Below are 25351 nucleotides of genomic sequence, written 5' to 3'. Positions count from 1 at the left end.
GATTTAACCACTATAGTTATAAGATACTTTTGTGCTCATATAAATATGTCTACTTTAGAAGCTGTGCCAATATAATTTTACTGGTAAAAGCTTCGGCTTAGCAAACAAAAGAGTACAAATATTGAGAGAGGATTAGAGTAATAAATTAATTTCATCACCCTTAAGGCTATGAATACATGAATAAGTCTGCTCAAAACAAATTAGACAGGGAGTATGTGAACCAAGGTTTTAAAGATGTGTGATAGGAGTGTTATTAAGCATGCAGAATATCATAGCATTTATAATATTAGTCCTGCATCCTCTGCAGTAACTAGCCTTCCCACTCTGTTGTCTCCTTCCCAGAGTCATGGAATAATTATCTTCATACGCTGCGTGCTATAAAAGCGGAAGAGCTGGTGGGAGTCTCCTTCCTTCTGTCCAAAAGCTGCCCGAGCCTCCTCGCAAGCAAAAGAGTGTAGCAGATCTACAGTAAATGTGGAAGCAGCAGGTCTGTGAGATGCAAAACGCACTGGGTGGATGGAAGGGCAAAGCCTTGAGGCTTTTAAAGGAAGGGCAAGGCGTGCTCCCTGCCGGAGCAGGAACTCGAGGAGCTGGAGCCCAGCCACAAGATGCTTCCAGGAACAAATAAGGTCCGTTATTACTGGAAGGCTGGGAAACAAGACACAGAAGAAATTAGATTTCTAGTACAGTCGCTGACACCTCTGCCCTCTTGATCAAAAGAGCAAATTGTGTCATGCAACCACACTTTTATTCATACAGCACTGTGAAGGATTGAAGTGCTATCACCAATCAGTGACAGATAAGTCTTTTTGTGTGTGCATTCTCTACCACATCGAGCTCCACATTTTGCACAGGGATAGGAGATGCACTGGTGCAGTGTAATCTAACATATGAAAAGATATTCTACTTTGTCATAGTACTTTGTTAGCTATGTGCTGTGAGATTAGTGCTAAACAAGGCTGGAGACTTTGGATCTGCCATGACTAATTAGTGCCTGTCATTGGGATTTCAAGGGCTGTGCTTGTATCTAGCAGTCAGCCTATGGACATTGTGACCTCTAAGGCAACTGGTTGCAGTTGCAGGGAGTCTGTGCATTTACAAGTATTCAAATGCCTGACAAAGAGATTTTTTTGTAAATGGACTGTAATTCAAACTTTTTGGACACAGTATACCCTTTGCCTCCCACAGAAGAGAACATTTGGATGCATCTAAGTTAACTGGAAAGGTGAGAATGTATCACTTAGTATGTTTGCCTTTTATTGGCTGTGAGTTCCAGATTACTGCTCTCTGTGCCCAAGTCATCCATTTACTTTCTTTGTCAGTTTGCCATCTACAAATGTAGTTAAATATAGAAACATAATGAGGAGCTGACTGAGAATATTGTACATTCCTGCATATTTTTGAATATTGCATTTTCCAAGTGTCAGTAATCCATAAGAAAACTAAGATATGTCAGGATAATATCTGTCTGTGAAGGTACTCTTGTATTGAAGCTGATTTTTTATTAATGTGAGCTTGTTTAGAGCAAGCCAGTTCATGCATGCAAACCTATGCTACCCAAGCTGTGAAGCTCAAACAGTTGTATTCTTTCTCAGGCAAGTGGCTAATAGTCACAAATTTTTAGAATAGGTACAAATATTGTGCATCTCAATTGTTGCTAAATGGGGAACAATTATACTGGATACCTAGTTTTGCTTTGTGCTCTTCCCCAATTTCTTAGTATGCATTCAGCATCCTAATCGAAAACTTTTTCTGAATTTCCTGAAATATTGTGATATTGAAAAGCAACAGTCTATGAAATTTTCATTCATGTTTTACTGAATTCTGGGATTGAATTCTTTATTTCAATTTTAAATAAATACTTTCTTATGACTCTTTGCTTGTTTAGTAGGAACTCTTCCAACTTTAATATTAGTTAGTGCACGTGTATATACATGTTTTCAGACTACAATGAATATGAAAAGGCCATTATCAGGGTCAAAGCAGTTAATCTTGAACTGGCCCATTTTTCAGAGGGAACTTTGATGTGCAAAACTTCCCATTTGGATAAAGGCTAAGTCAGGTTCAACCCAGGAACATAAAAAGTGCTCCTTATTAAGATCTTATTTCCCTAAGAAAGACTGCAGTTACTATGTTTTACTAGTAGGTCTGCTTTTGCCTATTAGAGGTTTTCCAGTCTGGAGCTGTGAGCCAAATGCCTACTCTAACTTTTCACCACTTAGTGCCATGCATATTGCTGACTGTAATTCCTTTTGGCAGATGACAGAGTAAAGCCTGTGGATACATAAATTTTACATGAGCATGGGTTTTTAAAATCACCTTAATTATTGTTTTTATTAAGATTCCTATTCATAACACATGTAGTGATCATCTGTGGTGAGCATAGAGATACAATGCCATGAGCAATAGCGGCAAGCTTAGAAACCTCAGCAGTCCCTAATTACTCTCCGTAGCCCTTAAATCCTGTTTCAGAAGACATCGGGAAGCCTGAGACACATAGAAACCCTCAGGGATTCATGCCTGCAAGCATAATTCACTTTTGAGAAATACAGTTAAGCACTCTGACCCGTGACTTCTGGCAAACTCAGCTACAGTAGCAGAATGCCCTCACCCTCCTTCCTGCCCTTTTTCCAGATGCCAGAGCTGGCAGAACAATGCATCACAGCTCTAATTCACAATTTGACAAATTAACTTAAACATTAAGATAAAAACTGTGCTTATGTTTTTCTGAGTGTCAATCAGAAATATTCTATTTTTCTCTGTTATAAGGCCAGTAACAAACAGCTGGAGGCTGAGACCATAACATCTTAAACTGTTGCAGCTGTTTACTTGGTTAATGTGAGCCAGGACCCTCAAGTAAATTTTTATTTTTTTAAGAATATGTCAGTTAAGTTTCCATGTATTAAATTCAGTGACCTAACTGCTCAAATAACTCATGTTTTTATATGTCTAAGTCAAAAGAGGAACCAGGACAACTACTCGCTTTTCAAAGGGTAGTTATTAGTACTCTCTGAAAAAACAGTCCCCATTAAAAGTGTCAGGAGGTCATTACCAATAAGTCCCTATTCATTTTGGAAGGTACCGAGAAAACTATTTAAGTTATAGTTGGCAAATGTATCATAAATTTATATTGAAAAATAGTTTGTCTTGATAGAAATACTTTAATAGAATCTGCCAATTTTTGTCAAACTTTGGCAGCACACACATGCTTGCAGATTTCGGCATTTGCCTTAAAGGCACATTTTCATCATGCCTGTTTTCCTTGTAGCTCCCCTGGTTGGCACCCTGCCTGGCAGACTTCTGCAGTGTGAGGCCTCAGGTTCTCCAGACTCACAGCAGAGATAGATTCCCTTCGTTTAGGGCCTTAGTGCTTGGATGCCCAAGCAAATAATTTCATTTCATGGAACCTTTCAAAAGAGCAAGTTTTCAGTCTGAAACGGAAGTAGACTTTTATTAAATTCTTATTTGTGAACAGCTTATATTCAAGTTTGTAAATGTGCTTAGGCAGCAAAATAGTTTACACTTCTTATAATGTGTGCTCCCTGTTCTTCACCAAAATAAAGCAGTGATCCATGAAGCAGCACAGACAATTAGCTTACCCAGTAGATTCCAATTTCAGCATTGACTCGTTCCAGTTGCTAGAAACAAGCTAAACAAAAAGCAAGGTGAAATTGCATCCCCTTCATGTGTCAAATCCATTACCCCTGGAAAGTGCCTCATCTACCAAGACAGTTCCTCTGGTTTACATTTGATTTGGTTGAGTTCTTTCCCACCTGGCATATGCATGGGAATCACAAGGAATGTGAGAGTTTTGGTACAGATGCCATAGGTCTGGTGATGCAGAAGGTGGCCAGTGCAGTCTGTGTCTGGCTTCCTTTGTTGAATATGTTATGGCCTATTATTCCAGAGGGAAAAAAGTTTTTCAGCAAACATGGTAAGTTTAGCTAAGTTTGGGGTGCTAAATAACTACAGGTACTTGTCTCTGGAGTATCTGCATGAAGTAGAGCTTTTCCAGGATGCCAATATTTTGGTAGACTTAGCTGAATAATACTGCACCCTGATCCATAAGTATCCAACTCTGATCTTTTGCCCAGTCTTATGGACTGAAGCAGTATTCGGGGGCTAATCTGCCTAGTGATTAATTTTTAAAATTTCCCTGGAAGTTTTTTTTCCTTTTCTCCCTAATTTAATAGGATGCCAAATATCCTTATCAGCTTGTTAGCATTTTCCCCATCACCTCCATGACTCCATTGTCCAGGATAAACTCAGGTGTGCAGAAGAGGTGCTGGTTTATCCAATAATGTAAAATAAAGAATCTCTCAAACAAAAAAGACTGTTATTAACACCAAAAAGAGGTAGCTATTGCCTGACATGAGGACAGGATTTACTACTTTCTAACCCCTGGAAAGGTGAGACTCTAGAAAGGCTTTTCAGGAGTGAGGTGTAGAGGGGTAAGACGAGGGAGGATGAAAAAAAGAGAAGGTAGAATATTCAACTGGTTTTGAAGAGATCCTGCTAAGATGAGAATGAGGAGGTCTGATATCTGAGAGAATGGGAGAAAAAGGCATACTGACAGGAATTCCCTTCCATCCTATGATGTCTTATCATATCATGGAAGATGAGAATGCCTGGATGGATGGAAGGTCACATGTAGCTGAGCAGCTGCATGACACTTGAGCTGTACAAATTGCACAAGTGCATGCTTTTGCTCACCTTGTTTGTTTAGTTGAACTACCTGCACAAGACATTGGATAAACTAAGTGTATCTGAATGACCAAAGATTGTAGAATTGAAAACAACAACTTAACATACATCAGAAGTTCTGACTTCCAAGTATGTGTTGGATACATCTCTGCATCCCCAGCTAAGTGTTGACACAATAAGCATGTCTTCATACGTATGATTACCTGTACACCTGTGCTTGATATGCATAGATATGGTGGGGTGCAGCAGAAAAGGAAACACCATCAACAGATCCTCAGGTCAACACATACGCAGCATAACCACTTGGTTTTGTTTCCATGATGCATCTGCAGGAACCGTTGGCCTAATGGAAAATGGTAAAGGCCATGGAAATATTACCACAGAGTAGCTTACCATTCCTTTTTCCTGAGTCAAAAAAAAAATCAAAGGACAATTATACAGGACAACACAACCCCAGATTTGCTTCAGCACCCTTTGATGCTGATGTGTCTGGAAGAGCAAGTTTCTATTTAGGCTATGAGTTAGGAATCAGTGAATTCATCTGTCTGGCTAAAAGGCAAACAGTTCAAATTTCACAGCGTAACATTTTTGAACAGCAGCAGGGAAAATTTTAATGTATTATATTGGCTAATGGCAGATTATTTTTTGAAAAGCAATGAATATTTGCACAAGTTTCTTAAAGTGATGAAGCAAGCTTCAGTGGTCAAAAAACCCCACAAAAACAAAACAGGCATAGAGAAGAAAAAATGTGAAATATGCCCCTAGTAATAAAACAAGGCCTTGGAAACCATGTTTAATAGCTAGCCAGAGTGTCTCAGGATAGAAATTTATTTATACATTTGTCTCCACTCCGATAGTAAACAGTTTATCAAAAGTGCTCCATGAGATTAAAAAAGATATTAACATAGGTCTGTGCTTAGCAAAACCATGTGCATGCTAAGCATTGCTCTGGCAGAAATCAGCCGACATGGGGGTTTAGTAAAACTACTCAATGTTCTTCTCCCCTCACTAGTAGTTGCACTGTTTTTATTTTTGTCATCCAGCTTCTTAGAGATGCTGTTGGCAAGTTGCAATGGTTTGCTTCCTCTCTTATCTCTTGACTACTGTCCATGCTCAAGAACAGGGTGCCAGTATACTATTTGATATTTCTGAGAATTTGTGTTAAAACTACCTTTGCTCAAGAGTTGGTACACTAATTGTAAATGAAACCAAGTCACCAATAAAATCCCAACTCACCTAAATTGATCAATATGAAAGCAGAGCTCTAAATCTGTTACTGGTTAATACAGAGGAATGACACAACAACACTAAGGCAGTTCAGTGAAGTCATGGTTCCTTATAAGCAGTCATATTGGCATCTGAACAAAGCCTGTATGATTCTGGTAATTTTCCAAATTTCCTTTCAGAAAAGTTAGGTTTTTTTACTTGACCCCTGCAGTCCTCAGAGAATGGAATATATATATATAACCTTTATATATCCATGAGTCCACCAGTGCACCTGTAAGTGGACTTGCTTTTAAATACACACAAGCACATACACTTTTACTCACAGAAAATTTGGTAGTCAGCCCAAGTCTATTTTTATGTTTACAGTCAATTGATGATTAAGCTTAAAGCTGAAAGAAAAATAAACAATGGCCAATGGTTAGCCAATTTTTAGTCTTGTAAGAACATCCTAAAGGAAAATACAGACATGGCAGAAAATACAGCACGGCAGAATAGTCAACACATTTGAACTTGCCCAACAAGAGCTGCCTCAGAACATGTCATAAGGCCAGCATTACCAGAGACCTTCCTTGAAGGTCTGAAGTGGAAAAAATTTCTTTTTTTGGCAGTGTGAGTAGGGAAAGGTGGGGAGGAGGGAGAAGAGATTTATAAATAATTTTTCACTATACTTTCTAATTTTCTAATTTTTTTTTTCTGTTTGAATAAAGGTGCCTTTTTCTCATTTTCTCTACATTACATACTAACTATCCAGCAGAGGTGCAAAATACCTAAGAAAAATTCTTCTGACTTTAGTCGTGTTATGTATCTGGCAAAAATTTCCTCAGGACAAAGCTCTCATTCAATGAAAGAAAGGATTTATCTACCGAAGAGCTCATGATTCTAACATAAAGCCAAGATTTAAGCAGTGGAGGTTTACCATATGTGGCTATTAGCTCACGTCTTTGCATACTTCTGCCTCTCATTCAATGTATCTTTACATTTTTAACCTCAGTCTTCAATACCTATACATTAACTGTTTTATTCTGAGACAGACCGTGGCACAGAACAAATATCAGCTTTTCACCAAGTTACTCTGTCACATGGTTTTATAGCACAGCCTGAACATCTCTCACTGTTAAAAGTAAATGACCTAGCATTGGTAGTCTTAATTAATTCTTAGAAATGACAATTAGTATCATTAAAGTTTTCAGGGGAAGAGCAAGAAAGATCTGCAACAGCTTGCAAGTTCAGTGGAACCCAGTGGAAAAGCAGAAGCAGCACATTTCTCAAAAAACTAAACTTTCTTTAATGCATCCTCAACTTCCCCATTCCCTCAGGTTGTTTTAAAACTCACTAAACTCATGATCAGTCCAATCATGTTCTTAAAAAATATGTGTGACAGGTGCAGAGGTTAGCCAGCAGCATTTTCTCACCTACCTCCACATCATCTCCTTAATGATTAATTATTTTTTTCTACCTACTTCTGATGCCATTCCAGAAATACTTCAAAAAGAAAGTTTCATCAATGAACCAATTTTAACAAGACTTTTATTGAAAACATATACAAAGTCAACACGTTATTTAGCTTCTGAATGTACATATTAGAGTATATTAATATTAGAGAAGAATATTTTAAGAAAAGGGGAAATACAACTGACATGCTGCAGTTTATATTTTACTAAGGCATTTAGGCTTTAGAGCAAGTTATATTGAGTGTATGTGTATGTGTATCTATACACACAAACAAACACATACAGGTTATCTGATTTGAAACTGTACAATTCTATGCAAATCATTCTTTTTGCCTTTTCTATTTTTAGAACACTAAATAAAGCTTTTATCCAAATGGTAGAAGTTGTTCACAGAACAGCAGTTATAATCTACTCTTCAAGAGTTTGCTTACAATTACAATACTAACGATGCACAAAAAATCCCAAGATCTTCACAGGAAAGTTCTCTCTTACCAAAACAGGGCTCAAGTAAGAAAAACACTAGTTTGCAAAGGCACCGTGGAGACAGGTTTTAATACATTAAATACAACATGAATCATTCACAATAACAAGTTTAGTGTTTCTGGGAACTTTTGTAAATACAACACAGTTGGTCACACAAAAATGTTTCTGTTGATTTGTCTTGGCAACTCGGATATATCAACAGCGTAACAGCATAACAGCTTTGTTCCCATCTGACAGAAAATAATGGCAGTTCTGCAAGGCAAACGTTAAACCTGACCGTATGTATTTATTAATTCCACAGTGTTTTGACAGATTATAGGGGATGCAACTTAAAGGATGCTGACACGCTCACTGAGGGCTTTCATTTCTGTTTCTTCTAGCTTGGTGTTTTCATTACGGTTAGCACTTGGGCTGATAAGGTGTGCTGGATACTGCAATCCATGTTCTTCTGAATACTGCTCCCACCGGGAGTCATCGCTTTCATGGGTGATGTAACGTTCCCCCATTTTACATTCCAGTTCCCTTAAATCTAACCAGGTTTGGTAGTCCTGAAAAAGAATAACAGTATTAGTTTTAGATTTCTTAAAATAAATTACATTCCCTTCTGCTATCAATAATATGCAAAGTGCTATTAACTCAGCTTTCTAAAGGTCATCCCTATTGCTCTGCAATGGAAAAATATTACAATATATAAACATGGAATCTGCCTAAGGATATAGATTTCATCTCTGGAGGATTTTTTGGATAAATTAATTTTATTAAACTCTGTCGCTAGTATTAAGATGTTATAGCTTGTTTCATAGATACATGATACATAGATACATAGATACATAGATACATTCATTCATGTACAGATATATATATAGATTGCAATAATGTCTAACTGAAGCATGGTGGTAAAGCAATTCCTCACCCCAGTCACAAGATGAATTTGGAAGAAACATCTTTCAATCATACATGTATATTCTAGTGATATCTATCACATAGTCAAGACAGCTGAGTCGGCATCTCAGTATAATCACACAGAATATAAATTCAGCTTGGGCTAGAAAAAATTCCTTCTCCGAACTTGGGCAGTTACTGGTGTGCTCAAAGAAATGTATACATCTAAACATCAAGGTACTTTGGAACTCCTTGTTGACAGTCAAATGTCAAGCTGGAAGCTAGTGTGAGTCTCATGCTATTTAGACCATGATCCTCTGCAGCCTCTCATCTGTCCAAGGTATAAAAGTTTAATAATTCCTTTTATATTCCCATCCAAAATACACATGAAGCTGCAGTAATAGAGCTAATCCTAGCCCCATGCAGACTAATCTCTCCTCATTATCCCTTATCCAGTTTTCTTTTTTCTCTTTCATCTTGTTTCAGCCTAAGACAGTCCTAACCACCTAGCCAAAGCACCAGAAAGTTCAAACACTTTAAATGCATAAAGCTTTCACCTTTAGTATCTCACACCCTTAGGCCCATTTCTTACCCAGTCATCCTCTCAGAGAACATCACTAAGCCTCACTGCCCTGTACCACTGTTATCTTTCCTCAGCCTGCAAGGTAAGACTCTTCTAGATAGAGGACACATCCCATCCTAGGTGCTAGAGCTGGTGCTAAACTGCCTCATCTTAGTTCATCTCCACTCACTATTGCACAAGCAATAAAATGGACATAGAGGTGAAGGACTCTGTCCTGTCATGTGAGAGAACCAGCATCCTTGCTGCAGACCTTAGCCCAGACACTTCTGGTCCCCAAAGACTCAGGCAAATGCATTCTGCTGTGGTGGCCAGAGAGAACAACAGTCTTAGAGAGAAAAACTAGTGAGGGACAGGAAATCTGAGAGGAAGAAAGCAAGCTCTGGATAAATGTCCCTGAGGAAGGTGGGGTGCAGTGTGGGAGGTTACAGCCCTTTTCCTTCTATACCAGAAGGTCACCATTTAGTTTGAGAAACAGCATCAGCTACAAGATACCAGAGTAGAACTCAGTTTTATTGTTTGATAAAGATTTCTTTGGGATTGGGGCTTATTCATCTGTTCTATGCCATGCCTGTACCATAACTACGTTCCTAGATGTAAACAAAGCTCCCTTGGGAGATCTGACAGGCTAATGTATTTGTCTGGCTTCAGCCTGTCCTCATCCCCAGGGAGTGACCCAATGCCCTGGCCTGGGCTGTTCCCAGGCTTCCCTGCTCCTTGGCTGGCGGAAATATTAGATTCCAATACTCCTGCTCCTCATTTCACTGGCTCCTCACTGCACTGTCTTAGGCCTTGAATTTGCAGTGGTTTGACTGCTGCCAGGATAAAAGAAATTACCATATGGTGAGCACCATATGGTAATTTGAGACCGAGACTGCTAGCATCTTAAAAATTCCTTACATCTCAGTTTTTAGTAGAATTCAGTTGAATGTTGCTAATGTATTTTCCTGAAAAGCATACAACTTCACTAGTTTTTGTGATGACTGTGAAGTGAAAGCCCATTGATTAATTTTAATAAGGAGTGAATCAGGGTAAACTCCAGGCAATGAAATAATGTGAGTAAAATAACTACAAGGGTTTTTTTAATATACATAATTTTCTCAGTAGACAAATACAATTAAGTATTTTTGTAGTGTATTTTGAAAGCATGAGACAGTTTAGTATTGGAATCTAATACTTCAGAAATTAATGAGAAATTATAGGCAAATTGGTGAATGAGCATGAGGTTCTAAGGATCTAAAAACATCTTCAAGTTTGTAGATTTTCTTAGACTCTACTGGGCTTAAAAATGAAGATTTGTTACATGCATAAGTAAAAACATGGAATTTTTAGAAATAATACCTGTAACCATGGGTGGCTTAACGTTTTGTCCACACTGTAGCGCTTTCTCATTTTCACTTGCAACAAATTATTTATGAGATCAATAGCTGAAAATAAATAATATTGGAAAATGTTAGTTCAAATGAATTTGTTTCAACTAGGACATGCAAACAGAGAGCTAGATAGACATGGTAGTTGCAAAAAGAGGGCAGTCATCCCTTCTTACTCAGCTTTTCACAAATTGCAGTCAATGCTGACGTACCTGAAGGTACCCATGCAACCCTTCCTAATGGGATTAAAACTGTTTTACTCAACAGTTGTCTGAAAATAACTCTCACTTGGATCCTGCTCAAGTGAAAAAAACTCACGTAAGTGAGGATTAGTTGTATGATTTGACACACACAGGTAACCAAGGAGACCACCAAGTCCCAGCTGAAATGCAAGTAGATTTATTCCATTAGCTCCGTAACAACACTGGGTGGCACAGACACAGGGGCACAGCTCCATTAGGCTCAGCTCATCCTTTCAGAAGGGGGCACTGCCTGCCCCAGTAGATCAAAGGGCTTTGTGCACCTGCAGTTTATCTCAAGGCTGTGCTTTTGTGATCTCTCTCCCCACCAGGAAGCTCATGCATACCTGTGAGAATGTGTTGTCCCTATGTGGGAATTCTGCTTCTCAAAACAGGCAGAGGATGAGCAACACTAGGCATAAGAAATGGAGTTTTCCCACACCAACATTTTTAGCAGCAAGGTGCAAAGTCACCTTGAGTGAAAATATTCCCTCGTTGCCAAATCTTCCAGCTTTAACCCTCTCCTCACAAGAACAGTATTCTTCAGGTACCACAATTAACAATATATATGTGTATATTTCTGAGATTTTCAGTGTCACTTTTAGCTGAGAGCAGCACCTTCCCCAAGTGGAGAAATCAGGTTTTGTAAGTCATCAAGTCTTGCTATACTATTCTTTTGAACTGAGCATTGCTTCTACTTGCTAGTCAACAGTCTGCTGTTTCAGAAAAGTGAGAGGGCTTCTTTTGCAAATGTCATAATTTCTGTGGTTTAGGAGTCAATGATTCACAGACGTTCACAGAATCACAGAATGGTTTAGGTTGGAAAGGTCCTTAAAGATCCAACTCCCCTATGATGGGCACAGACGACAGCTACTTGACCAGATTGCTCAAAGCCCTGTCCAGCTTGATCTTGAACACTCCACAGATGGGGCATCCACAAGTCCTCTGAGCAACATGTCACACTGCATCATCACCCTCACAGTCAAGAATTTTTTCCTAATAACGAAGCTAAGCTTATCCTCTTTCAGTTTAAAGCAATTACCCTTTGTCCTATCACTACATGCCCATGTAAAAGGTCTCTCTTAGCTCTCTTGTAGCCTCCTTTAGGTAGCTCAAGGCGCTACATGTTCTCTCTGGAAACTTCTCAACTCCAGACTGAATAAACCAAACTCTTTCACCCTGTGGGTATGTGTGCTGTGGTGCCTGAAGGGATGAGCCCCATGAGCCAATGACCAGTGCATGGAACTGTTATGAGTGACCCATTTGAAAAAAATCTCTGGAATGAGATTGATGAGCTTTAAATGCAATTACAGAAAACATTACAAAATTTAAAAAAAAAAAAAAAGAGGGTATCATGAAAGGTTAAATCCTGTTAGGTGGTGCTAAATGTTCAGCATGTGTTCTGGTGGAAAGTTACTGTTATTACAGAATAACTGACTAGCCACAAGGAATGATAATATTCCTGCAATTTCCCATTTCATCACATTATCCCTTGGATGTCCGAAGTATGCTGGTTTACATCTTTATTTCTCTGTTTATATCATGATGATAGAGAAAGATGGCCTTGAGAGTAACAAAGACACATGGCATCACTGAGAGGCATTGGGTCAGAAACATGTCAGATGGATATTGTTGCCAATTGTATTGAAGGAACTGAATAATCATCTTGTCTGTTTTAAGGGTATGAGATGGGACAGAATTCTTTAAACCAAAACATCTCTGAGGTTGTATTTTGTACAACAATATGGAAAAGCTTTCCTTTTTTAACAAAGACTTCCTGTCTGCAGGCTCAATTTGCCATCTATGGCTTTACGTGTATTTCTGCCATGGGGTAGAGCACAGTGAAAACAATGTCCAGGAAAATGGGAATGCACATGGCAGCCTATCTGAATGTATGCAGTAAGTTTGACAGACCAACCTATTCTTAGCAATAGCAGACTATCACTAAAGCATCCGTGACTTCCTGGTGATGAATACTGTCTTGGAAATCAAAGCAATTGTGGGAATAAGAGAAAACAAATCTCAGGACTTTTGACAAAGAAAGCACTGCCAGAGGCTCTGAGCCATTATTTTCCTGGAACAGATGGTCCTAATTTTACTTCTCTGTTGTGGACAAACATTCTTATCTACTGTCTCTTTTAGCATCAAGTACAGTTCATGCTAAAATTTCTAACTCATGCTTATTTTGTTCTCTCTCAAAATGCTGGTGAAGTCAAAGTGGGATAAGAAAGTCAGTGGATATCCAATAGGACCACTACTGACAGATAATATTCTTAAGACTAATATATTTTCAAAAATAGTGGGGTTAATCATCTCCCCTTTAAGAGACATTCTTAAATTCCAAGCCATGGGGAAGAGATTGGAAAGTCAGTCATACCCCACAGCTTTGATACCACCTATCAAAAAGTAGTGACCATTGTTTTTATCTGATGTTTCTGAGAAGGAAAACATAGTCCCTTACCCACTGCAGTACATCTCGGCATCAGCAAACATCAACATCTTCTGCACCACTGTCAACATACCCTTACATTCAGCAGAATTACAGTGAGACTTCAGTCTGTCTTTTGATACATAAGCCAGTGCTAATGTGAATTTAGTAGGGCTACCATTTCTTTATTTTCAGTGGTATTTGTGTGTATTTGATCTTCAGAGTTCATTTTTCAGTGTTTACTATGAATCTCAGTTTGGAAAACAGGTGAAGAACTTGCTGAAAGGGCTGATTGTCCTGGTAACTGCTGCAATGCAAGAACACACATCCCAGCATGTGCCTAGCTAACTGCCAAGTACCTACTGAAAGCTCTTTCTGCTGTTGAGGGCTGATAATGTCTCTACTAGACACCTTCTGCACAACCCACTGGAAGAGAGATGACTGTGAGCCTTACAAGTGATGAAATTACGTATAGCTATTCAACCTCCCTCAAGTTACAAGAGGATGAGGACCCCTATGTCCCTTTTTACACCTCAGGACAAGGATGTATTACATGTAATAACGTTATTTCTTTGTATTTGTGGGGGAAATTGCCAATGGCTTGTTGGACAGATCAGAAAGATACTGGTCTATAAAAAATCACTAGAGAAGGTGCACAAAAAAGGACAGAGAGGAAAAACTATGATGAAAGTGAAAAGGCAGCTTCACTGGATGGTTGGAATTGTCAATATCAAGCAATCATTTCTTCCTGAGAACAGTTTACACAGATAGTCTGCTTGTTTCACCACCGGACTATTGCTGTCTCTGAAACCAGTTTTGTTGCTTGTTTTTAGTTCTTTATTTAGGGTTCTTCTGAACAGGAAATTTTTGCCTATCACTGGCCTCTTAATAAATAAGCACAAATAAATAGATAAGCAGAAATACAACATGATTACTAGAAGTACACATGAAGTAGAAACTCAAACTATCTGATACAATTTGATTTGCTTTATTACTCAGTTTTAAAACTTAGTGGAAGAAAGAAATAAAACACGAGTTTCAACAGCAAAGAATGCTACTTCTCAAGAGTAAGGGCTCTGTCTGAGTATCAGAAGCCAAGATGCAAGTGATACAAGGCAAGGCAAGAAAAGAACAGTGCTGTGTAAAGCAAAGAAGAAGCTAGGAATTTTAGTACTGACATTGTGAGAGCTGGAACTAAAATACTTAAAAGACAAGTGGAAAATTTCTGGTTTTTCCTCTCTGTTTCAACTCACAAAAAACCCCATCCTGTTCTAACAGTGTCCTGACAGCCACTATCTTACAAAGTTTAGTCTGGCTTCAGTTCATGTGAAATGAATGAACAGTAAGATTCATGTTGACTCAATTTCTGAATCTAATTTAAAAAATTCACATAACTGTTTAATGATTAAGCTTTGAGTTGTACTGCTTAAAAACACTGGAGATACAAATTTGGAAGGCATTAACATTTATTTTAGACACACAACTTCAGGGGACTAAATTTGAGCATCTTCTGTTACAAAATTAATTATTCTGTCTAGGAAGATAAATTTTGAGGAGAGGGTGGCAACTACACTGTATTTTAAAGTAATTTTATGCATTTTCCCATTTTTTTAAAAAAATCAGATTTTAAAGTAATCCTTGTCAGACATTTCAGGAGCTTTATAAAATTTTATGGTATTCCTCTGTAAAATCAATAATTAAATAAATTCAGAGCAATAAAAAAGACCACCTATGGTCTGCACACCATCTACAGGAATGCGACAGGTTATCACCAAGAAGACAACCTGAGTGAAAGTTCTGAGAGGGCTATGGAACTGCTTTTTCTAACACTTTTATGGGTCCTGTTTACCTTCAATGATTTAAGGATGGTGTAAGCAGCCAGCTGAGGGCTTATAAAGTTTCAGGAGCTGGAGATTTTATTAAAGGGAATAAACTAGCCAACTACTCCAATAGAATGAGTACTGGTCTTTTAGACAGCAGATCATTCATTAGAATGCCCAACACAAAGCTTCAAATGCAAACTTTAGAAAGCTCTGGATCCCCTGGATTTTAGGAAAGATGCCTCTTCAGTTTCAATTCACTGGAAAGAACCTTCACAGTCAAGAGGTTCATGGTTCTAAACTGCTTATACAAGTTTATTATTATGGTGAATAATTAATTGCAGTAAAGACAAGGTCACAATTTTCCCTCTAAGTATCAAATTACCACAATAATTACTTTTCACAGGAATTACTTCTTTAACTCAATTAGGATATGACCCACACATAAATGCAAAAGTTTACAAAGTATCTGAAAACCCCATTATGAACATATCATTCATTTAGTCCTTCCCTACATACTTAAGCTTTTTACATAATTTATAAACAAGAAATCACCTTAAGGATATAAAAAAAGAAGCAGTCCTAAATTAATAATAAATGTAGAATTTGTTCAGAATTTTTAAAGTACACCTATAATATTACCTACTCTTACTGCCATCATTTGTAAAAATTTAAGCTGCTGCCACTAATATAGGAGGCCCAGGACTTCCTAGGCTCTGGATTTTTCTAAGAATAGGTTTATTGACTAGAGGTACCATTTTTCATACACATAAATCCCTTCCCTGCTGCTGGTCAATACAGCTTTCTTGACAAGTGCTTCAGTGTACCTCCAATTGTTTTAGCATAAAATGATGTTCAGCTGGCTGAGATTTTCAAGGACATGGAATCAGCTGTACTCTCAACAGAAATCCTTTGCAATTCTAAGCTGTACCCCCTTACAAGAGAGGTTTCTTAATACAAATTTATCCTAGCAAATGTGTAAGTAGAGCCAAGACCTCAATTTCAACAGCTAGCTAAACATTTACAGAGGCAGAGAGCATCTTTGAGCTATAACATGCATTGACCTCCTCATACTCAATGCTTGCTCATTCATGTGACTTTTTCATTAATGTGTGAAACAGTCAGAGCTTCTATTCACATTATGTTCTAACAAGGATAAATAAATACTGCCTTGAAGGCAGCTGTGGTATTTATTTAAGACTACAAAGTATTGTAACAGGGACACCATGGTCAAATTTAATGCATGAAAGGAACTGCATTGTTTCTCAATGTGAAGTACCTAATCAATGATGTGCACATCACACAGCTCATCAGGCTAGTAGTAATAGCTGTGTTGGTGGTAGCTGATGAAAAAAGAGAGAAAAAGTCAAAATAAATCTTTTGAGATTATGCAAATTTGGTTGACTGGAAGGTCAAAGCTGGAAACAAACAGTAAAGCTGTTGAAAAGAGGTTCCATGTTTGAGAGATGTGAAATTTAAAGGTATAAAACGCATAAGAATTCTGCAAGTAGATTCCTCTAGATCAATATCTAGCAAAATGCCACAATAAAGACTAAATTAAGTTCAAATTGTCATACAGCAATTCAGTGAATTTGGAAATGTAGTGTGGCTTGACAAAACATTGTTTTCTAAAATATACCCAAAGTCTACTACAAAAATTACCTATGTCCAGTAATGTCTTACAATTTTATTTAGATATAGAAAACAGACTCAGGTTTTGGGATGTGGTCTTTCAAATGAGTGAAGTTAATGGAAAAAGATGGAAAAATAAAGCCACTTAGGTAAAAATCAGAATTCCCTATGGAGAAATCTGAGACCTACAAAATTGAAAGGTCTTAGTTTTCATAAGTTACATTTTAATAGTGAAAGGAAGGACAAAGCATTACACAAAAAAGCTACATTTCTCAGCAGGAAGAGTTGACGAAATTAATCCAGGAGTTATGACATCAGACAGACACATTATGGAAAGAGAAGACTCAGTCAATGACTAGACCACACAAATGATTGGCAGAGAAGACAGAACTGTTGACGGTGACTTAAAAACATTAAGCACTCAAAAAATATTATCCTCAAATAGATTCCATCTTTTTTCTTGGCTTGTGACTACAGATTTTTATTTTAAGAATTATTAGAAAATGCTACAGAAAAAGTAACTACCAAGAAAATAAACTAACACAGATCACAATATTGCACAGTATGACACACCTTCCCTCCAAAACACAACTTATCTCCATGTGCTTTTTCTCTGAATCTGTTAGATTTAAAGTATATTATTTACATTACCATGCAGTTTAAACTGTTATAGGTCATGTGCTTTTAATGCATCTATCACCTCATCAGTGCAATTTAAAATTTTAAAAGCCAATTTTACCTGAAGATCAGTAATTAACTAAGGAACATATAATAGGAATATTTAGGCTACTTTACCACTGTTGTTGCTTTTCCAGACACATTGTTTACATATGATCAGTCTCTTTTTTTTTCTTTTAAAGTTTTGCTACCCTCTGCCTTCCAGCTCACAAATTAGCACGCTGTTGTTTAGCAAGTATCAGGAAAAGCATCTAGTGTGCACTAAAACCAAAGTAGTGATAAACACAGAATCATTTACTCTAATTTCTGCACTATCCATTAAATTGAAATAGACGTGTTTTTTCCTCTCTGATTACAATAAAAATAGAACATGGCAATAACTACATTTAGCCATTCTTAAACTTTTTAAATGAGCATTGGTCTGAAGAGAGCGTTGAAATAGCTACGGTTGCAAGAAGTTTTACACATTTGGCTCTCTGAGTCACAGCAATAATCATGGATGAAACACAAAAGGTTTAGCTGCTCCTCAGCTTTCCTTAGCACCAATCATTGCAAAAGGCATGCAGACGTTCCTTCATAAAACCTTTCAAATTATCTGTGTTTCTCCCCATATTATTTCAATCATTTGCAGCATTAATTAACATGGCACTGTTCAGAATTGTAATCCAGATTAGATGTGTTGAGACACCAGGTGCAGGTTTGCATTTTAACCATGCTACATTGTCAGAGGTAACAGAAACTGGATGGAGCTAGCAGGTCCACAGGGCCCAGCTCCTGCCCTCTTGCAAGCTAGGAAGGAGAGAGGAGCAGGACATGGAAAAAACTTCCTTGATTTTCCCTAAGTAATCTGGAATTTGAGTTCAAATTTGAGCTCCAAAAATCAGCCTTATCACGTAATACTTGGATGGAGATCCAGATTTCAACTGCCTGCGTTAGACATAATGGAATCTCTTCAGACATTTTCCAGGTTTTCATTTAGCACAACAGAGTGGTTCATCAGCTAGCAATTCAAAATATGTAATAAAATCACAATATATAAGCAGATTTTAACTTAGTAATTTGTGAAAGTGTTTTTCCCTCCCTTCTGCATGCTTGCAGCCTGGTATCCATCAGCTCTTAATGAAGGCTGCGATTCTACAAATGGAGAGATAACACCCAAGTAGGTGAGTTTTCTGTAGGTGCCCTACTGAATGTTCACCTCTGAGTGCAAAAATTGATCTTCTGTCTACCACAGCAGAAACTTGTGGGAGACAATTTCTTGCAGCTTCCCCTGTGTTGATTGCTGTTTGCTTATCTCTAGCGACAGATAAAGCATTGCTGCCAACAGATTCTGTCAGCTTACATATCAAAGTGTGTGGAGGTTCAGGAGAACTTCAGTGTGTAATTGTGCAGATTTATAGCATTTTTTTCTCCAACAGATTTCAAACTTCATCTGCCACCGAGATAAAATAGCAAACAATGCTTTCAGAGCATTTTCAGAAGTGAATCTCATCACATGGCTGTAATGTATATTACAGTAAGCATTAGGCACACTGCTCTAAACTATGCTTAACAGGTACATTAAACATATCACCTGAAAACTAGAAAAACGGTCCTGTAAATACCAGAAATTGTAAATGGTAGTATTGTAATTCAATTTGCCACATATTAAAATTTGCAAAAAGATATAAGAATCTGATGCTTATAATGGTTCTTTACTTTAAGACTTATGAAGCAATCCTGCAAAAATTCCAGACAAAAAAACACCAAAAAAACCCCAAAAAAACCCCACAAACCAAGAAAATCAAGTTGCCTGAAAATATTATGTAAGTGAAATTGTTGCTGAAACCAGAAGTGCCAATTTTGTTAAATGCCATACTTAGTTGAGTTTAGAGACATCTTTAATAGAACTATTTTACCTTCTTTAAGGATGTTCCTAGTGAACTAGTCACATTGTTCTTTATGTTTTTATCAAGTCTTTGATGCCATTGACCAGAAGTCAAGTTTCAAAGGTCTCACAGTTATCTCCAAGCCTTTTCCACCTGCCTAAAGTCTCTTGTATGACATTTTCTCACACTGTTCCTGAAATCGCATCAACTTGGAATTGTTCAGCAGTTTTATCTTCTCCACACAAAGATATCAGAGTGCAGCATCCTATTGAAACCAAACTAAATTACTGGAACAAGTAAAAGAAACAGACTGCAGATGCAATAGAGCTGAAGGATGAGGTATATAAATAAATCTACACAAAACCAGTTGCAGCAGCTGAAGTTCCCCACAGATTCTACAGCAATCTCCTCTGTAGGTGGTTATGTGCCTCCTTCAACACCTCCTGGAGAGATCCCATGCTAGAAGATTATGCCATATGCAGTCTATATGTGCTCTGTAGGAAATGTCTAAAGCAGCTGATAGCACAAAACAGACACATTATATTACAGTAAGTCGGATTTTTTTTAATACTGTCATGCACAGGAACAAAATATAAAAGCAAAATACATCTACTCTTTTTAGCATTTATATAAGAACAGCCACAAACAGGTATTACCTTCAAGAGAAATTTCCTTCCATGGATTAGGTGGATACATGAAAGCAGCATTCTGGATTTGGTCATGTATATCTTCATCTTCATTGAATGGAAAAGTACCACTGAGGCTTACATAAATGATGACACCCACTGACCACATATCCAGAGATCTGTTATAGCCTTTGTTTCTCAGAACCTCTGGAGCAAGGTAGGCTGGTGTTCCTACAACCGAACGCCTGAACGATTTCTCTCCAATGATTCGGGCAAAGCCAAAATCACAAAGTTTTACCTGTTCAATGAAAAATGCTACAGTAAGACATACATTATTTTTATTATCAAATACATAGTTGAGGAACTTGTATCTTTAATTAGTTGCAAGATACATCTCTACTGTTCTTCAAGGATACTTTTTTTTTAACTCCTCTCTGAGAGGAATACTCTTATTCCACTGAAACAGTAGATCAGATTACCAGTCCATAGTATCTCTTCTACTCCTTCATTCCATTAATAAGACACAGTTTTTGATAGGCTTAACAGCTCCAGTTCCTGATGAAAGTAGTAATATAAAGTAATACTTATTCATTCATAGCACAAGAACAAAGCAAACAGAAAAATTGTTTTACCCATGGCTTTCTCTTAAAACAAGCAACTTGATAAGATTTAGTTCTTAAATTTCCACTTTTATTGTGGATCTAGTTATACCTTGCCTCTCTGAAACCTACTTGTCTGAGTTCTGCAAAGAGACAGATTTAGCTACTTGAAAATTCTCACAACAACTCAGTATAGATCCCTCCCTTCCAATTATTGATATTGATGTTATTAAAAAAATTCAATAGTAGTCCTTTTGAATATGGGCAATTGAAGGAGATTATAGATGAACTCTGCAGACTGTAAGTAACAGAAGCTAAGAATACCTCTTAATGAGACATACGACCAGTCAGAAAGTATATTTAAATATCCTCCAATCTATCTGGCATTTAAATTCATAAAATTAAAGAAGCTCTTGTTCTGTGTGAGCCCTACCCAAACTTTCAGAAAAATAACTTTCTTTCTGGAGCAAATCAACCAGCTAAGTAATTTATGCTGCAAATGTGAGTAAATTAGAAAGGATCACACAAGTAGGTATTTCACACTTGAAAATCTAGGTCAGTATTTTAGACAAATGACAAAAGTCCAGGATTTTCAAACATGACTTCTTTGTAAAGTGGTTTGAATATGTGATCAGTTTCTTCTCATCTAAAAATTCTGTGTAGACAGGTAACTAATCGCTTACACATAAAATAAACACTGCTAACACTTATTAGTTTGAACAATTCATCTTAAGAAAGGGCATTTTCTACTTGCCTGTGGGAAAGGATCTGCTGATGCCAACAATACATTTTCTGGTTTGAGGTCACAATGAACAATATTTTTGAAATGAAGATGTCTTAACGCAACAAGGATCTGTGAATAAACAAATCAAATAACGGTTGTTTGGTTTATATTGTTTGAACAGTATCAATGACCAGAGAAGCAAGGACTGATGTGAAGAAAAACAATCCAACAAGAATGTACCTGTAACAAGAATGTCAACAATGAAAAAGAAAAACCCAACAAAAACCAAAATGCTGTGCCTCAAGTTTTCTTGATGTTTCACTGCATCAAATATGATTTTTCCCTCTCCAAGAGTTTATACTATAAACATTTTTTAAAAACTGGGTTCTAAGTATTTGTTTACTTATTTGTACATGAAATCTTCAAATGAAGTAACAGTTATTCCTGCTCCTTTATTTTTCCTGACTGCTGAAACATGGGCTGCTCTGACTGTGAGATGGCTCACTACTGATTTGTGTATCTAAATTTAAACAAGTATTTTGGGTAGCCAAAGAAGCAGTATGATAATATTACAGGAATATATCAACAGGAAGCTCAAATAAACCCCAGATCAAATTGTTAACAGAAGTCATAAAGGAAGCCAGACTCGAACACAGGTAGCACTAAGATCCAATCTCAGCACAGAAAATAGGTGTAGAAGTGCATAGTATGAACTGCTTGGGATGGGCAGTTCAAGAGGCTCAAATTTCTTTTTGTAATTCAACAGATTTTTTTCAGTGCTTTCCTTTTTTGTGCTTAATTCTTCCAGCATAGGAGAAACTGCAGTTTGATGTCCCCGCCATGCAGCAGCAACAGCTCTATATGTGTCTAGTTTTAGGTCCTCTTAATGGTTTACTATCTATCAGATAATGTACAGTGATGTAAAGAAAGCTGTTTTATCACTCCTGTTTTACTCAGACTTTCATAAACCAAACACTTAATTATGTCAAAAGGAAAACAAGAAACAGTGATAATAATTGACCTCAAACCTCCTTCTAGGTCTATAATTAATTTCTTACCTGAGTAATTAAAAACTTTGTTATTCTCTCTGGCAATCTGCCCTTTTCACTTGACAAGATCATCTCCAGCATGTCTCCATGGAGTTTTTCCATAACAACAAAGACTCTTTCTGGCGTCTCAAACATACACTCCAGATTTACAACCCCAGGATGATGAAGGTTCTATTGAAGATAAATACAGCACTAGATTTCTCAATATGATCAGTAGTTTTTATCATTACAGATCCAGACTTCAGACCTCAACCTAATCCAGACAACGTTTCAGTATTTCACAATTTAAACTGCATGCCTAACCTGTAAGCAACAGGGACAAAATTTCTAGGGGCAGTACAGGAAAATGTATAAATTTCAAACTAGTTTAACAAACATACATTTTTGTTATTGTGCCTGGTGCTTAAAACTGCAGAAATCATAACTCCTAGTGTGACACTGCCAATACATTTGCTCTTCGCTGCTTATGGAGAATAAGCAGCAAAAATATTAGCAATTTTCAAAAACACTAGTGATTATAAATTAAAATAATTATAATATCTGGTATTTATAGTAATAAATAATGGAGGTAATACAGTAAAAAAATAGAAAAATACCTGTAGAATGGCAACTTCATTACGAAGTTGACTTTCCTGTTTAGTCGGAAATCTTAGTTTATCAATTATTTTAATGGCAACATCTCTTCCAGTTTTGCGATGTTTTCCTGCATTAAGAAAACAAAAGCTATCAATTAATATGGTTAATTATGAAAAGTATTCCCCTTTCATGGGTTGTACAAATGGCCATAACCAAGTAATTCCCAGATCCAGTTTGCAGCTAAGACATTAAAAGTTTTCTGTCATTTCTCTTCTGTCTACCTTTTAACAACAGAACTTTTCTTACTCTCGCCTGACAAAACCATTTAAACATGTAACAAACATACATATGAGAAAATCAGCTCTACATTTCAACAATATACATGCAAAGTTAATTTTCTCATCTACGTATAAGCTGCAGCTGCATTCTCTGCAAGTGGCTGGTTGTAGGCTTAGTCCTTCACTGGTAGCTCCAGACTAGCAAATAATGGAATATGTGATTGCCTTTAGGCAAGTAAGTGCATGTCCCAGGTTTATCAGAGAATCAGGGATACCTCAGTGAGAAATTTGTTGCTAGTTCTCACTTCACACTGTCTCAAACAACAGCTGTATCTAAATACACCCCCAAAAAACTGCTGAAACAAAGAGAAAAGGGAGAGGAAAAATTAACAAGAAAATAAAAAGAGAAACAATTCTAACAAGCTATTGAAAAAAAACAATTAAAAAAAGCCTCACTGGAATATGTGAAGAAAAACAGAAGGAAGAATAATTTTTTTTCACCCATCGCAAATCTAAAAAAGAACAGCTTTCTGCACTTCAGGGCTTGCTTTATTAGAATTAAGGGAGAATATGAAGCTATTGATATACACAGACCCACTACTGGGCAGAAAACTTCAATCTACAAAATTACTTCATCAACACAAAACATAAACATATATTTTGTTGAAATTATAGTGCTTAGATGAAAAGACAGCTAATTTCTACAACAAAAGATTTCACAGTCCAAATACTTTCCCCATTCAAGAAAATTTTTATCTTAAGCACAATTGTACAACACACCAAAGCCTTACCTCCATAAACAATTCCAAACTGTCCTGATCCCAATACTTCATCTGGGAAGATTTGGTATACAGTGCTAATATCCTGTTTATATAAACATAACAGATATTAAGCCCTAAGAATATGGAAAGAAAATTTGTATTTCATTTGCTTTTTCTAGTGGGAAGTAGCATATTTTTAGTATAGTACATTTTAAAATATATTATCTGCCAAAAAATTTCAGGTGTGTTTTCTCACAAGCCATATTAACTGTAATTGCTGTAAAAGCTGATGAATCTTCAATAGGTTCACTGAGAGGGGCAAAATATTCCATTTGTGCCAGAGAGGCAGTCTCATGTCTCACGATTTCTCAGTGCTGTAACACAGGCTAAAGCACAAGCTGTTAGCAGATTCACTTGGGAGATTCAAACAAACATCAAATCTTGCAACTCAGTTTTATTTTCCTGATATTTAACCAGCCTAATTCATAATAAGAATGCCTAATTCACAATAAAAGGCTGTCTTACTTTTTGTTAGGAAACAAATGGACACATCCCTAGCAGGCAATCTTTTTCTGACAGCTACCAGAGCTGTCCCAAAGCTTTAGCTGGCTGCAGGGAGTATCTATTTTCTCCCTCTGCCATGAGACTGAAAGCAAGCAGTGTGACTGTTTAACTTGGCCACATGACCTGTGTCTAACTGTCCTAGCGTAAAAGAAACTCAGAATTCTCTGTGTGTGTGCAATGATATATGCAACTCTTCCTTTGGATAGACTTTCATCTTCACACAACAGAGAATATCTGATCTCTCAGAGATGACAGGAAGTGGTACATTTATCAAGGCTTGTGGTCAGTCTTACAAAGTTCAGCTGACAAATTCCATGAATTAGTAATTTCTACACCTCGCTTTTCCATTTGGTAATTAACACCCTACACAGATCCACAGCTAATGTCTGTGAAATCACCCATATATAATTCTTGCATCTCAAGAAAAGGTGTCATGAAGATGGTTTTTGTCAAAAGTTAAAAAAGTTAATTGTTTGTTAATTTCTAGGGAGTAAGTGAAAAAAGGCTGATGGGAACTCCTCTAACACTCCTCTTAAAACAGATCAATGACTTTGCAAGCCTAATCATAGCATGTCTAGCACCAGCATCCAGAGAACACTCACCACATTTTCTTGGACTTGGCAGTTTGACACAGAAATACTGATGGATATATCCCCTGGGGAAGAAAGCAAAATATACTTTAGATTGCTGTGCTTTTAGTTCAAACATGTAGTAATAGGAAATGACAGTCACATTACATCAGTATCTACTGACAGCTCTAGAAATTGGACCAATTAGGTCAGGTTGTTTGTCTAACAGCTAATACAAAATTA

At 37.1% G+C, this 25351-nt stretch overlaps 1 protein-coding gene across 2 annotated transcripts in view; it reads right to left on the bottom strand.

Annotated features, from left to right (window-relative positions):
* Positions 1 to 7438: 7438 nt before the first annotated feature.
* The window catches only part of PRKD1 (protein kinase D1), a 120377-nt gene continuing 102464 nt past the window's right edge, over positions 7439 to 25351 (bottom strand). For both annotated transcript variants that reach the window (XM_085061974.1, XM_085061975.1), the window contains 8 exons: positions 25142 to 25194; positions 24006 to 24078; positions 22957 to 23063; positions 22370 to 22531; positions 21342 to 21440; positions 20019 to 20286; positions 10669 to 10754; positions 7439 to 8413 (listed from right to left, as the gene is read on the bottom strand). In XM_085061974.1, coding sequence (XP_084918100.1) covers positions 8195 to 8413; positions 10669 to 10754; positions 20019 to 20286; positions 21342 to 21440; positions 22370 to 22531; positions 22957 to 23063; positions 24006 to 24078; positions 25142 to 25194 — 1067 coding nt within the window. In that variant the 3' untranslated portion in view covers positions 7439 to 8194. The remainder of the gene's footprint in view (positions 8414 to 10668; positions 10755 to 20018; positions 20287 to 21341; positions 21441 to 22369; positions 22532 to 22956; positions 23064 to 24005; positions 24079 to 25141; positions 25195 to 25351) is intronic.

This window comes from Lichenostomus cassidix, chromosome 5 (assembly GCF_008360975.1).
Source record: "Lichenostomus cassidix isolate B80296 chromosome 5, HeHo_3.0, whole genome shotgun sequence".
Taxonomy (NCBI): domain Eukaryota; kingdom Metazoa; phylum Chordata; class Aves; order Passeriformes; family Meliphagidae; genus Lichenostomus; species Lichenostomus cassidix.
The sequence above is the reverse complement of the archived record's forward strand: the minus strand, read 5'-3'. Positions and strand labels throughout refer to the sequence as shown.